General features: G+C 41.7%; 1 protein-coding gene across 1 annotated transcript in view; it reads right to left on the bottom strand.

The window, feature by feature from the left end:
- Window positions 1-14,427, bottom strand: part of pde2a (phosphodiesterase 2A) — a 201,588-nt gene extending 187,161 nt beyond the window's left edge. The window contains exon 1 of the mRNA XM_026192065.1: window positions 13,773-14,427. Within this exon, the coding sequence (XP_026047850.1) occupies window positions 13,773-13,831 (59 nt within the window). The 5' untranslated portion in view covers window positions 13,832-14,427. The remainder of the gene's footprint in view (window positions 1-13,772) is intronic.
- Window positions 14,428-14,668: the final 241 nt, after the last annotated feature.

Here is a 14,668-nt window from a genome sequence, read left to right on the forward strand (position 1 = left end):
TGTTTACGTCTCAGCGCTATTGTGAATGCCGACGAGACATTTCCGGCGTTTCTTACTTCAAGTTAAAAGCTTTGAAATGGTGATTCAGCTTGATGCTTTTATTGTGAAGGAACTATCGGAGATGCACATAGGTGTGTTTACAGAACTTCTTCTTCTTTTTTTTTTTTTCTTTTGTCCTCAGCGCGGGTGAAAAAACTCGGGCTGCACGTAACCGAAGCTGCTCACTGCAAAGGTCGGTGCTGGTAACCGGAACACGGAGGGCCCCTCCACCGACTCATACAACTTTTTTTTTGTCGTGTAGTCGTCGCCACAAACCAAAAAAAACATCTACAGCTTATACAAATTTAAATTACATACATACATTTAAATCCTACACTCCTCTTGCAGGATTGAGTAAATAGTTCGTACGTGCATGCGTGCATGGATGTTTTATGGTATTTGTGTTCTTGTGTGTGAGGCTGCGTGTGCATGTGTGTGATGTGGACTCAGTAGGATTTCTTTTGTGGTTTTTTGTATGTCTGGCTGGAGTCGTGCAGGGAACAGACAGGGTCGAAGAAGAGGTGGAGCAAGAAATGTTCTAGACAGTATTGCTAAGAGCAACGTGTTCTTTCTTCTGAAAATCTGAAAATCTTTTTAGGATCTCAGGATGGCCTGTGCACACGGACAGCTGTTTTCAACTGTGATGAACCCTGTCACTCCATTATCCCACTGTGCAAGACTAGTTTCTTGCACGTTAACTGCTGTAAACATGCACGTTTCAGTCAGCACAGGAGAACTACATTTAAAGCACGATGTCAGCATCATCGGGAACATTATGAATCTCGCAATCTTCAGAGACTAAAGATTGCTCAGTACCCTGGTACCAAGTACCAAATATGTACCAAGTTCTGTCACTCTGATGGTTGATTGAGCAGAAGGGCTGGAAGATGCATTTTTCATGGAGAATTTCAAGCCCAACAGATGGGAATTACCGTTCTTTTCCAAAGTTACAGCTGCTAGAGACGCAGTGGCCGACTCTACGGTTTTTGAAAATAGCTGCCAACCTACGCCGCACCCTTTAAGATCAACCCACTTCCAGACCACGCCCTCTTCTGTTATTTAAAAGAAGACCGCCGTCTCATTCCTTCAAACCTTTTTTTTTTTGTTAGCTCAAAAACAGAGAGAAGTATGGCCTCTACAGCCCTGCGCCACCCTGCGGAGGAGGAGGAAAGTTCTGCGGACGAGGGGACAATATTACCTGACACGTCCGGTTACTATCGCCCCTTGGAAAAGCAGCAGCAAGAGGACGAGCTTGACGGTTGGGCATCTTCTTTGTTCATCGATACCGTGAAACGCGGTGTATCATCTTGTCAACCTCGTAATCAACAAGTACCTCACTGACACATGCAACGATTGTATGGCCGATCAACCCCTCCAGAAACAGCATGAGTGTTTGCGAGTGTTGGAGGATGACTTTTACGCTGAAAATTATTACAGCATCAGAAAAAGACTCCTCACCCCTCGTTTCATTCCATCCATTCAACGGGCTGCTGATTGCTCGCCACATCAAAATGGACGACGTCAAAGTCTGCATGGTGGCGGAAACTCTCTTGCGCGAACTGAAATCGGAAAGGAAAGTCTTTGACGCCATAGCCGAGGCATACCACAATCTGGTAGGGTTGGACATGGTGAAAATCAGACAGCTACGGTTGGTCGCAGAAGTTTTACAATGGAGGCTGCTAATTTTTTCTCTGAAAGACTGATTTTTTCATTCTTAGAACGTGTAACCAGCATTTTACCAAACAATGTATTCTACATATAGTGCATTTAAAAAAAAAAAAAAAAAATGTACCCACATAATCGGTGCATGAATTGTGAAGTTACAATTCTTTTCTGAAAAAGCATTTTTATTTTTGTATATAAATAAATGTTGATGTTGTGCTATGGGATTGTATGTTTCAATTTTACTTATAATGTGCCAAATCACTACAACAGGCGGCTCAAGGCGATGCCCATCCAGAGTAAGGATCTTGTTAGCCGCAGTGTTTCTAAGATTTTTACGCCCCGTTACAATAACCTCAGTTCTATCTGAACTTAGAAGCAGAAAATTAAAGCTCATTATGTGTCTAAGACATCCCGGCAGTTTAACCAATAAAAGCGGGTATCTTATGCATAGCAGTGAAAATGTATGCTATGTCTTCTAAAGCACGTATAATGTAAACAAATCTGGTCCTTTGCACAGAAGACTGTGGAGCTTCATAATTAACCTCAGTGTGTGAAGAGGACTCTCCATTTAATAATAGCTGTAATAAAATGTTATGGCCGACGGTGTTAAACGCTGCACTTGGGTCTAGCAGGGAAGATTTCAACTTTTCAATACGAATGAAGGCTGCAAACTGATTAGATTAATGTCTGATGATCTTTTCCGTGCTTCTTCAAGTTTGTAACACCAAACATATTTTAAAGGATGATATAAGGCTCACAGGAAGAGTTTAATTAGACACACATTTACTATTTCTTTATACTCTTTCTTTCTTGACATGTTTAATATGATTACTATCAGAGGAGAAAATGAACCTTGTGTAGTTTAAAAACTTTTTTATTTAATCAAACTGTAATGTTGTTGAACTCTGACGGACGTGTCTTTTAATCTTGTCGACAAATCCTTAATCATCTAAATCAGCCATTTATCATCTTGTAAAATGTTCCCTCTGCTTCTGTTGCACATCTCCCCTCGACACTCTCTGCTTCACCAGCCCTGTGCAGCTGGTTCAACCCCTGCCTGCCTCCTTAAACTGGGGTGTTTAAATCTCTTTACCTCTGTTGTGAACTTCACACAAAGTTTGTGGTAACAAAATCAAACTGACGAGGATCTCGTTTGAAAAACACACACACACACACACACACTCACGAGACAAAATAAAACAGACTGCTCAAAGCAAAAGCAGAGCCCTCACAGCTGGTAGTACAAACACAGTGACAACATGCGTATTAGATACCCTCAGTGCCAAAAGCATAAATATGAAAAAGTGTGATCACCAAGAATATCCTAAAAATGGCATTGAGGTGCGTGTTACAGTAAAGAAAAAAAAAAAAAAAAGTAGCCAAATTTTCATCGGAAAATGTTGAATTTTAGTAAAAACAATGCTCTGTAGTTTGATACTGTCGTTACAGACAAAGCAGATGTTTAAAGCCTTTGGACGCACATTTGAAATGCACTCATTCTCCTTATCAGCTGGAAACATTAAAGCCGTAAAATGACTTTTTCAAACGGATAAAAACTATTGACCAGCAGCAATGTTGAGCCTGTTCCAAAATTTGAATGTACATGTGTTGAAGGTGCGGGTCTTGTTGAATTATTAAACATACTTTCTTTAATTTTTCGAGCCACAAAAACAACAACTTTTAATTTCTTCTGCTTGAGTCTCGGCCTCGGGTAGCTCTACTTATCATTGCTCAGTCAGTTGTCTGTTTGCGCTACTTTTTCAAGGAGCAGCGGATTATTGGTAAGGGTGACTTTATGTGTTTAGCTACTTAAGTGGAAGTACTGTGGATAGTTTTACCTTACATACATAGATCTACCAGTACAGCTTCTGAGGTAACTGTTTACAAAATGTTATAATCTATCCACAAGTTCTTTGCAATTTTACATTGATAAACATTATCCTTAACACATTTGACCCGCATAAAGTGCTATGGCCATCACACTGTCATTTAGAATTGTTTAAATAACTCGTGTCTTAAGTCCTTCCATCAAACAGAAAATAAAAAAATAAATAAAATAAAAAAAAATAAAAAAGTCGCATGGATCACTTTATATTTCTAACATTTTGTGATATAAAGTTGTTCATAACAAACTGAAAGGCTGGGAGTTTAAAATGCAAACCGATGGAAGCAGCAGTAGAAGACTATAATGTCACAGAGCACACGGTGTCTATTATTGTGTAGACAATTATAAATAAGAGCTTAATAAAAGATGCTTAATTTCTTAAGAAATAAACAGGTGGAGGGATCTTTATCAAAAGTGGATGTTGCATCTGTGGCTAAACCCCTGTACCCAAAAAACTTTAAAAAATCTACTGTGTGTGAGGCTGTGTAAGTAAAGCTTGCCCTTCACACCCGCGTGTAACAAACCATTTGTTGGGGGTTGTGGATTTGACACCTCAGCGTTGTGAAAGTGGGGAAACATGTTTCTGGCTGTGCATAAGATTTCTGCTTACAACTTAGAATCTCAGTTCTAAATGAAATTCAGATGTTTTTTAAGTATGGCTAATGTATTAATTGACTTCTAAGGCACGCACACACACACGCACACGAACAACAACACCAACACAGAGAAGAAGAAGAGGGGGTCGGCAGACTATGAATAAATCTACATACTCTGATATATGGTATGTGTTTTATAAAAACCTACTCTACACCAGCTGAGGAAGTAATTAAACACAATGTTTTGCCAAGTTTCCCCTCTGGGAAAAAGTCTGTCTTCATTTATTCAGTTATTGTACTATTGTATGCACATTTCTATGCTATTAAAGGTACTGAAAAGCTTTACTTACACAATACTTTGGGTACTGAGTTGACTTACAACAAAGATTATGCTGAAATGCTGAAAAAATATATATATATATATTATAAACTATATAAATAAAAAGTACTTTTAATAAATTAAATTATTTTTTCACATGAAAACAATATTTATATTAATAAATTCTCGTTTAACAGAAATCTCTGATAATGTTTGTGGTGTCAGCTTTTTCCTTTTCAAACTGTGCGAGAGAAGAAGTATCTCATGACATTCACGCCAAATGTGTTCAGCATATTCTGCACAGTCTGCATCGTCACTGGTACCTGTTTAAGGCTGACGGGGGGTTGAACAGCAGGCTCTGGACACGGGCCCCAGTGGGGAACCTGAGCCCTGATGATGGGGAGGGTGAGTGCAAACACCAGAGCCAAAGGTAGCTTCATGGTAAAGATGTGGCTTTATTACCTAAAGAGAGTATGAAAGAAAAGCAGGTAAGGTAACACAAATCAAAAGAAACATGGCCAACGCAAACAAGGTTACTGCTACATCAACTCAGGCAACATTTTTCTTGGCAGAAATAATCTAATATTAACTAATTTATAGATTAATCCTTCGCATGTATCTCCACAGATTTCTCTTACCTCTGTGTTCCAGTGGTTCAGATATGTGCTCTGTCTTTAGAGATAGAGAGACAAGGCCGTGTGACCGATGGTGACATGGAACTGAATCTGAGCCCCAAAGAGAGAATAAGAGTTATGCTTTTGCACCATATTGTGTTTTCACCGTTCTTTCATAGCAAGAAGAATGATTTTCAGTCAAATGATCCCTACAATCAGTATATTTAATTTCAAAATCAGCCACCCTGGAAATCAACCTACCATCTGGATAATTGTCAGATACTTCTTCCACCACAGGTACTTTTGGATCTTAGGTCCACAGGAGGCAAGACCGTAATACAGGTACATCAGGACATGGATCATCGCATTCATATGTGCACCAAAGAATGCTGCAGTAGAAGAAACAATACGTTTTTAATTTTGTTCTGCTTACTATAGTTAAAAAAAAAAAAATCTTAAACTGAGTTGCTCTGAACTCCTGCTGTCTGTATCCAATAAAAAGACAATAGTTGAGGGGGGTGGGAGATACAAACAAGTGTAGGTCCAGGGGCCCATGAATCCAGATTAAACTATCCAAGCTACATATGACGATACTATGCTTGTGGGTTTCAGTGAAATTTGTCATCTAGCTTCCTCATCAGTGTTCAGACTCAGTTTACTCTCAGTCACAATCATCTACTTGCAAATATACATATAGCTGCACCTGTGTTTACTAATTAGCAAGTGATAGCGTGTTATCATGCTAAATACATACTGTGAACATGATAAACATTGTACCCAATAGTAAACTTCAACGATTAAATGCTATTACTCTCAACATGTTGCCTTGTTGGCATTAGCACTTAGCTCAAAGTGCTCCTCTGCCTGTGGTATACCTTTACAGAGTTGCTAGCATGGCTGTTAATATGCAGATGCATATTATTTAAAAAAAAAAAAAAAAAAAAAAAAATAAGCTCAACAAACAACAATAATGAATACATTAACCAGTAGTGAATAAAAGGTTTATAGACAAGTAGCTCCACATGTTTGGTTTAGCTTCCTGAAGCATCCATCAAGGCATTTGTGTCTCTTCCCAGCCCTCACCCAGTATAAACCACAAAACTACAGAGCCGGTGAAGGCTTTATCAACAGCAATGCTGATAAATTCATATATATATATCATATAGCTGATGTCTGCTGTGTTGTAAGCTACTCACACTGTCCTCCTGCCACCCACTTGATGCCAATCCACCAGAGCGTGAACATGGAGCAATGATGGTAGACGTGCAGGAAGGTGACCTGGTTAAATTTTTTCCTCAGGATGAAAAACACAGTGTCCAGATACTCAATGCCTTTGGAGATGAAATACCTCCACAGAGCTCCTGCCACCTGACTCCCGCAGAAATAAAGAAGGGGAAGAAAAAGACTGTTAACATATGAACATATATGATCAAGAGCTACATGTGTGTGAACTCTGATTTTGGAAATCCTAACCTCAACCCGAGACTGACTCACTTGTGGTTTCTGTTTCAAACTACGTCATAGAGCAACAGGAAGGAAGGTGAAACTGAACACCATTCAACTCCGGCTTGTACTTTTTTCTGATAACAGGCCCGTGCTCTAAATGTATGGATGCCTCTCATGTTTCTAAAAGCTCTCTGAGTGACGTGCCCCTGGCAGGCTGACTGTAATTTTCTGAACCATGGGTACAGTGGAGAATTAATAACAGGTAGGGATCTGGTTCCAAGGAAACTAATTATTGTAGACACAAAAGTCTTAAGATAGTAAGTTACATAAACAGCTGAAGTCCCACTACTATATTCAGAGTTTATCTATGCAAGCGTGTGTGTGTGTGTGTGTGTGTGTGTGTGTGTGTGTGTGTGTGTGTGTGTGTGTGTGTGTGTGTGTGCAGTCGGGAGAGTTGGGGTATCCAATTTCCTTTTTTTTTGAATGCCTTCTTGTGAACGCTGTCTGTTTTCCACATTCTGCAACGGTAAAATACGACTTAGAGGCGGATATTTGTTTTACCTTATGGGCAACAGTTGTTGACAAAACTCGCCTCATGGTTGACTCTGAGAAAAAAACTCTTTCCCACAGAGGGGAATAAACTTATTCGAATATGAGCTTTTTTCCACTAAGACTTGTTTTATGGGGAGATGTACGAAATTATTTACCGGGTTACAAGCAATGATAATATCGGATGTTGACTCCTCAGCGTCATCATTTTCTATCTATTGAGAAAACTTATTGTTAAAGTATTGAAGAAAAAAACTATTCTGCCGTCTCACTCCTCCTTGACCCGCGGTGTGTGTGTGTGTGTGTGTGTGTGTGTGTGTGTGTGTGTGTGTGTGTGTGTGTGTGTGTGTGTGTGTGTGTGTGTGTGTGTGTGTGTGTGTGTGTGTGTGAGATCGGCGGCGTTGTTTGAACGGAATGCTGACATAATATTCACGGATTCTTCCTCGCGATTGGTAGAACTGTCACAGATATCGACTCCCCTCCCGTTTCTTCTCTCATTTTATCCTAGTCTAGCGAAGCATCTGTTTTTCGCATCTTTCTCTTGACAATACCAATAGTTAGAGAGGGTTTTTTTTGTTTGTTTGTTTGTTTGTTTTTTTTGATTGCCTTCTTGCGAACGCCGTCTGTTTTCCGCATTCTGCAACGGTAAAATACGACTTTGAGACGGATATTTGTTTTACCAAATGGACAATTGCTGTTGACAAAACTCGCCTCATGGTTGACTCTGAGAAAAAAACTCTTTCCCACAGAGGGGGGTGCTTTAATAAACTTATTCGAATATGAGCTTTTTTCCCCGCTAAGACTTGTTTTATGGGGAGATGTAAGAAATTATTTACCGGGTTACAAGCAATGATAATATCGGATGTTGACTCCTCAGCGTCATCATTTTCTATCTATTGAGAAAACTTATTGTTAAAGTATTGAAGAAAAAACTCTCTACTTTAGTCTGACAAGGAGCAGGTTGCGCAAAACCTACCTCATATAGATGTTTTAATAATAATAATAATAATATTTTTGGGGGGCGTGTTATAGGATATAAGCATTGAGAAAAAACTGATATCTGCTGTCTCACTCCTCCTTGACCCGCGGTGTGTGTGTGTGTGTGTGTGTGTGTGTGGAACAAGATCGCCTGTCGCTGGTTTGTTTTTCAGTCTCTCAAAAGGAACAGTAGTTTTTTACACATAGGCAGCCTGTAGGTTACAAGCGGATAGAAAGTTCTTCTTTTCATCACAAGCTATGGTGTATCTTAAAGGTTTTTTAACAGCGTCTGTATTATAGGAAAATAAAATGCTATTGAAATCTCTACAGGAAGTCACTCTTTATTTCCATTACAAACGCCGGTGCAGCTTAAGAAAGTAAAATTACATCCGCTCTGTCTCTCTATACATCACTGAATCAGCTGCTGCATCACCGCTGTGCTTAGGGAACATGACGCAACAGGTCTGAAAATGACTAGACACTTCCGGAGTATTTCCGGTAGGGTTATAAGGTCCGGATCGAGATTGAATATGTCATATTCAAAGCCTTCTTCTTTGGGAGAGCAGATCTCATCGGACACAGGAACGCTGCAGAAGGAAATCCAACTTGTGTCTGTGCCTTAGAAATTGTGACGGGCTCCACCTCTCTGCTTTTTTATTCCCCTCCAACAGATGGCGCGCTTCCGGAGGTTTCCCCCCTCCCTCTAAAAACTTTTTTTTCCCTACAACAGATGACGCGCTTCCGGGGGTTCACCCCTCCCTTCTCAGGCTGCAATTCCATACGGTTAGCAACAGATGGCGCGCTTCCTGGGGTTCACCCCTCCTTTCTCAGGGTGCAATTCGATACGGTTAGCAACAGATGGCGCGCTTCCGGGGTTCGCCCCCCTTTCTCCGGATACGATTCGTCACGCGGGGGGTTCGCCCCCCTTTCTCCGGATACGATTCGTCACGCGGGGGGTTTCCCACGGAGGGGAGGGGCGGGAGGTCAAAAGGTCGTGATTAGGGCCATCAATCACTTCGGATCAAATTTTGTCATAAGCTGTATGGGATTATCTCTCTAATGTGGGTTAGGACAGGGTTCATCTCCATGCATACAGAAAATGAGTGGATGAACAGATGGATAATAACTGCACTACAGTCTTTATGATTGTTTTGTGCCAGTTTACAAAAGTCATTTCAGTTTTATTCAAAGCAGGGAACTCATTTTAAACAGAAAGCTGCACAGAGCAGAGAATTCTTACTCTGTCTATTTAGCAAATTAAAGGCTTTAATAATGAAAACCAGCTGTGTTTACAGGAGGAAATCGTGTATAAATGTGAATGGAACCGGTTCAGTTTACGTTCAGTAAACTCGACATCATTAGAGAAGTGCAGTAAGTGAACCAGGGTTGGGAAGATATGAGAGCAGTGCTTCCCGTGATATATATTTCAATGATAATCTCAAGTCAGAGAGTATCCCCTTGACAATATTAAGACAGGTTTCCTTACAGTATGGGCTTATGTGTTTAAACTCTTCTTTAATTAAGTTTATGTTGATCTAGTTTGATGCCTGAGTTTGTTATGGCCAGAGGTGCAAAGCTGACACATGTCTCTGCAATTAGGAACAAAACACTTTAGCAGTTATTGAATTTACTGAAGATCCAAACCCCAAATCACAAAGTTAATTATACAAATATGCAGATGCAAGATTATGTAACTTAACATTTATGAAAAACCTGCCACTCATGATGATGAGACAATGATTTTTAGCCAGTATTGGGGTTCTTGTATTTCCTGTGGAAAGCAACTAATTACACATTTTTTTCCTGCCTTTCTCTGTAACACAGCGTCATATGGCTGGCAGTAAATACTACGCTGTTAAGCCTTGCATACGGCCACATTGTATAAGCACAAATCCTAACAAATTCTGTATCAGCACAGAAGCAGCCTTGGCGGCACGTCACAGAAAAGGTTGTGCTGACAGTGATTGGAAATGGGTCGTCTCTGCTTCTATTTTTTGTTGGGATTCAAAATTCGGCTGCGTGTCTGGGGTCTGTGCTTACTCGGTTTAAACATCTCTGGATCTGAGGATCTGATTGCCTTTAGAGGTGACAGGAGAGGTGAGGTGGTGTTAGCAACTATAGATATGCCAGTTTTTTACGGCTGTTGCGCAGTTTCCTTTGGTGCAATAAATTATAAATAATGTGCACATCTCTTCATTTGAAAGTGGTTACACTGTCGAGGATATTACTGTGACATCACATATGCAAAACCCCTGTTATGATGTTTCTCTGTTCACCCATAATGCAGATAATTAAAGAACTTATGCAATTCAAGTAATCACATAATCGTTTGGATTGCAACTCTGTGATATGCAATAATGTGATGATGAATGTAGGAACTGCAATGTGCTACACACTCCCTGCAATCTGCTCATGATTCTTCTTTCTTTCTAACCTTTGACCTCTCATAATTCAACGCTGCACCGAAGCTTTAACAGCTCCCTCGTAATACTGTAGGCTTTTTCATGCAGATAATGAGAGCAACCAATTATTCATTCACTTTAATATTTCAAGCAAACTTAACTCATTAAATTTACACCCTAGCTAAAGGACATAACATTATTTTTGTGCAGCACAGGTAATGGTTTCATTTGTTAAGCGAATAAAAATGTATATCAGCAGCTCATGCACAGACTACATTGTACTTTTTGGATAAATGCTGCTGCATGAAATCCTGGAGACGGGTGAGGGAATCAAAATATGGATAAAAGTCAGAATAGAGAGTTTTTAAGCCAAATGTTTGTTTGTATGTTTTTTGCTGAAGCGCACATATTTAGTAGCTACACAAAACCACACAAACATGTGCAAAAGCAAGCAAACAGTGCACACAAAGGTTTGTGCCACTTTCTCTTTGCCTTCACTTTATCTGCCTGTTCCCGCTCTGTCTCTTTTCTCTGTCTCTCTCTCTCTGAATATTTTAGTATTGATGAGCCCATTACTGATGATAACACAGTGCAACATCAGCATCCTTTCTCCCTCTCCCTGTCTCCCTCTCTCCAACACACACACACACACATGCTCACTCATCAGGAGTCGGGTTACAAGTCTGCCTCTGCTGTGTACTTCTGTGCATTTCGCTGTGAGTGTGTGTGTTCAGCGGGAGGCTGGGGGAATCTGACTGCCTGGCGTCGCTCCAACAAACTGCACTATTTTTCAGGCTGGATACCATTCACGTGCACACCAGCTGACGCACAGATACACACACACAGGGGCGATGTGTGTCAGCTGTTAAAATGATAACAGCGAATAAGCAAAGTGCACTGAATGCGAAGGTGGCTTCCTAAAAGGATGTTTAGAACCCGCAAAACACTTCAAGTAACGTAACGGCGCATGGCACAAACATTAAACACAGAGCGGCGAACGATTCGGTGGCAGCGTGCATCTGATACTGTAGAGCGCTGTCACTGTGTCAGATGATGAATAACTGCCTCTCAAAGCAACGATCCAGGAATCCATACCTCTGAAAACCCATCACAATGACAAAAATGCAAAAGCCTGCAGATGTCTCTCTCAGAATTTTCAGCCAAAAGCGCTGCATTTGATCTCAGCACTCAGTCGCAGGAGGCTCACATCCCAACGGGTGCAGGCATGACATCTGCTTTTCTGTATTTTGTCAAAGTGCCACACTTAATGACCCCCTCAGATCACCGGTGTGCGCTGTCAAACCTGCTCGAGCGTGAGGGAAGCAGGTGAGACCAGCTACTGAATCTAATTGTATATCAGAGATCACTGACATCCATGTGGCACATTCATTATTCCCACAAACTTCTGGCTATAATCTTTTTTTTTTTCCAGGAATGGCCAACAAACGCTCAAAGTAAGAAGCTTAGTCTTCTCTGCGGTGAGGTGAATGAAAGTCATTATCCTCCAGTGATTTCCTTTATTGAGTTTAAACCAATAATGAAGGAGGGAATAAAAGCCATTAGAGGATTTTTTTTTCCAACTTTCAGACAGAGCTGAAATTACTATGAGGGAGATTTTACTAATATATAAATGGCCTGTATTTATATATGTGCAGTCATTGTAAAATGACATCACTGGGTTATTATCCACAAATGATCTTATTCAGTTACAAAGGAGGCGAGGGGGGTGGGGAGTTTTATAAAACACACAGTGTGCTACGGATGCCTTCCTTGGGGAGAAGTCCTTGCTATCTGATCGGTTTGCTCATGCAGTGTCACTTTAATTTGAGAGCAGGCTTTGTGAGCTTACACAGTAAACTTTAATTTCAGACGGCAGAGAGCTGGTTCTACGTGAGGACCGCGCTGCTTTATTAACTAACATTTAGATAATCATTGAGCCCTGACATTTAAAAGTTCATCAGTGTTCAGGCAGGTGTCAGCGTGAAGACTCACGTCAAACAGACAGAGGGCAAACAGCTACAGCACACAACACAATGAACTCCAGCACAGCAACACATCCAGCTGAAGCAATGATTAATACAGCGTTTTATAAACAGCCCTCTGACACGACAAACACTGTATGCCAGACAAAACTAGGATGCGATACTGGGCTGCTACATTGGATCAAATAGAGCAGCCAATTATTATAATGATCATGTCAGCCTCCTTTGATCCAGGGCTCATCGTTGCCTTCCTGTGAAAGAAAAAAAAACCCATCTATCTTTTTTAGAAAGTAAAAAAAACAGCCTCGGGAACGGGAATGAACATTAACTCTGAAAAAGAGCCCCGGTTTAAGCTCTGTGATGATGTATTTCAGGGTTTCAGCAGACAAAAATCTGTACAACAGAAGAATTTATCTCAAAAAGGTCGGGGGATTTCAAACATAATTTCCCTTATAAGGCATTCTCTATAATGGATTTCAAAGTGGCAGATAATAGCTTTATAGATGAGTTATAAACCGCATCAGATGTGTGTGTGTGTGTGTGTGCGTGTTCATTCTTTCTTTTGAGTAGGCTTAACATGTCAGCAAGACATAAAGGCATGCAGAAAAAGTCAGAAACAGATATCTATGCAGTTGCCAGAGAGCCTTTTTCCAGGTCAAAGGTTGGCTCCAGTCACTCAGTTTTTCCCCAACTTGTCGACCCACAGTTGCACTTATTTTAGTTCATCTTAAAACCTGGCTAAATTACTTCTAAAACATTAATAAAGCTGTTAGCAACAGCTTATAAACCATTTACGAAGGGTACCTTATTAGAAAGACAGGGCAAGACTATCATTAATTCTAGATCTAGTCTGCCCTTAAAATATGTTTTTAATATCATAGTTTTCATGGAGAGAATCCAGTTAGGAGGCATATCACGGCTGGCGGTGTATTTCTCCCTGTAGGAATATTAGAGGAAGAGTAGCCCATCAGTGTAATGTCATGATTTCCTGGAAGATACAAAGGGGCGATAAGGTCACCAAATTCCCTGCGGGAGCAGTCAGAGAACATTTTGGTGACGTGACGGTGATTTTGTGTGCGGGTTTGCACTGACAGCTGCATGCATGGTTCACGTGGGGTCTATTACCGCCGCTGTCAGTGCGGAGATTGACACCCTGCAGGTCGCACTCACACTGCTGCTACTACTACACACACACCACTCAGTATTTGGCTCGCTGCTAGACGCCATGTGTTTCCACAGCGGAAGAGTGGCAGGCAGCTTCGAGATGCAAACACTTATCAGAAACACTCGCACTTACATCTCAGAGGACGGCGGCTGGCTACGGCAGAGGAGCGCGTGTCCGCACGCTTGTCCCATCGCGCATCCTGCCTCGCGCCTCTCCGGTTTGCCCGAACAGCTGCAGCTGGAAGCAGGGATCAGCCCGTGCGCGAGTCTCTTAGGCCGGGAGGGGTAAAGGAGGACGGACCGACGGATGGGTGGACGGCTGGGTGTGTGCTTCTCTCTCCTCACCCCCCAGTGCGGTACGCCTCTCTGCGATTCCGCTGTCCGCTGCTGCCTCCTCTTTCGAGCTCTGACAGCGCGCGGGGATTGGTCGGGACCCGGTAACTGATATTTGAGCTGTGGCGAGCTGGGATATAACAGCTGAGCAGAGAGAGAGAGGAGAGAGAGAGAGCTAACACATGGAAGCGTCCACGAGAAAGACGCGTGTGGCTGAGGCACGTCACTCGTCCGCGTGCGCTGAAAAACAGTCCTTCCTTTTAGGCAATGCCCGCTCCCTCCGCGAGCGCCGGGCGATTTATCCGTGAAAATGAAAGTTGCATTGTTGTGAATATTTAACTTTTCACGGCGTGTCCCCACTGCGCGCGCTCATCCTCCAAATCGTCCTTCGTAGAGTACGGGCTCCTCCGGACACACTTGGAAATGTTTTCTCTGCACTTCTCAAACAGAAGACCTCACGGTTTTATTGGAAAACACTCGTGTGTCTGTGTGTGACAGGGGACAGGTCTCAAGGTCCAGATCTTTTTCTGCCATATATGGCCCTTCCAGTACACTCACGGAAGGAGCGATGCGGAGCTTGACGGGAGCACCGGGATTGTTTGTTTACGTCCAAAGCCTGTAAATGTGGTGTCAGGTGTCAGCAGTTTAACATCTCAGTGCTCAGTTATTGTTGCCTCATATGTTAAAGGAAGTAAG

The sequence above is a fragment of the Astatotilapia calliptera genome, chromosome 14 (assembly GCF_900246225.1).
Source record: "Astatotilapia calliptera chromosome 14, fAstCal1.2, whole genome shotgun sequence".
In the NCBI taxonomy this organism is placed as follows: Eukaryota; Metazoa; Chordata; class Actinopteri; order Cichliformes; family Cichlidae; genus Astatotilapia; species Astatotilapia calliptera.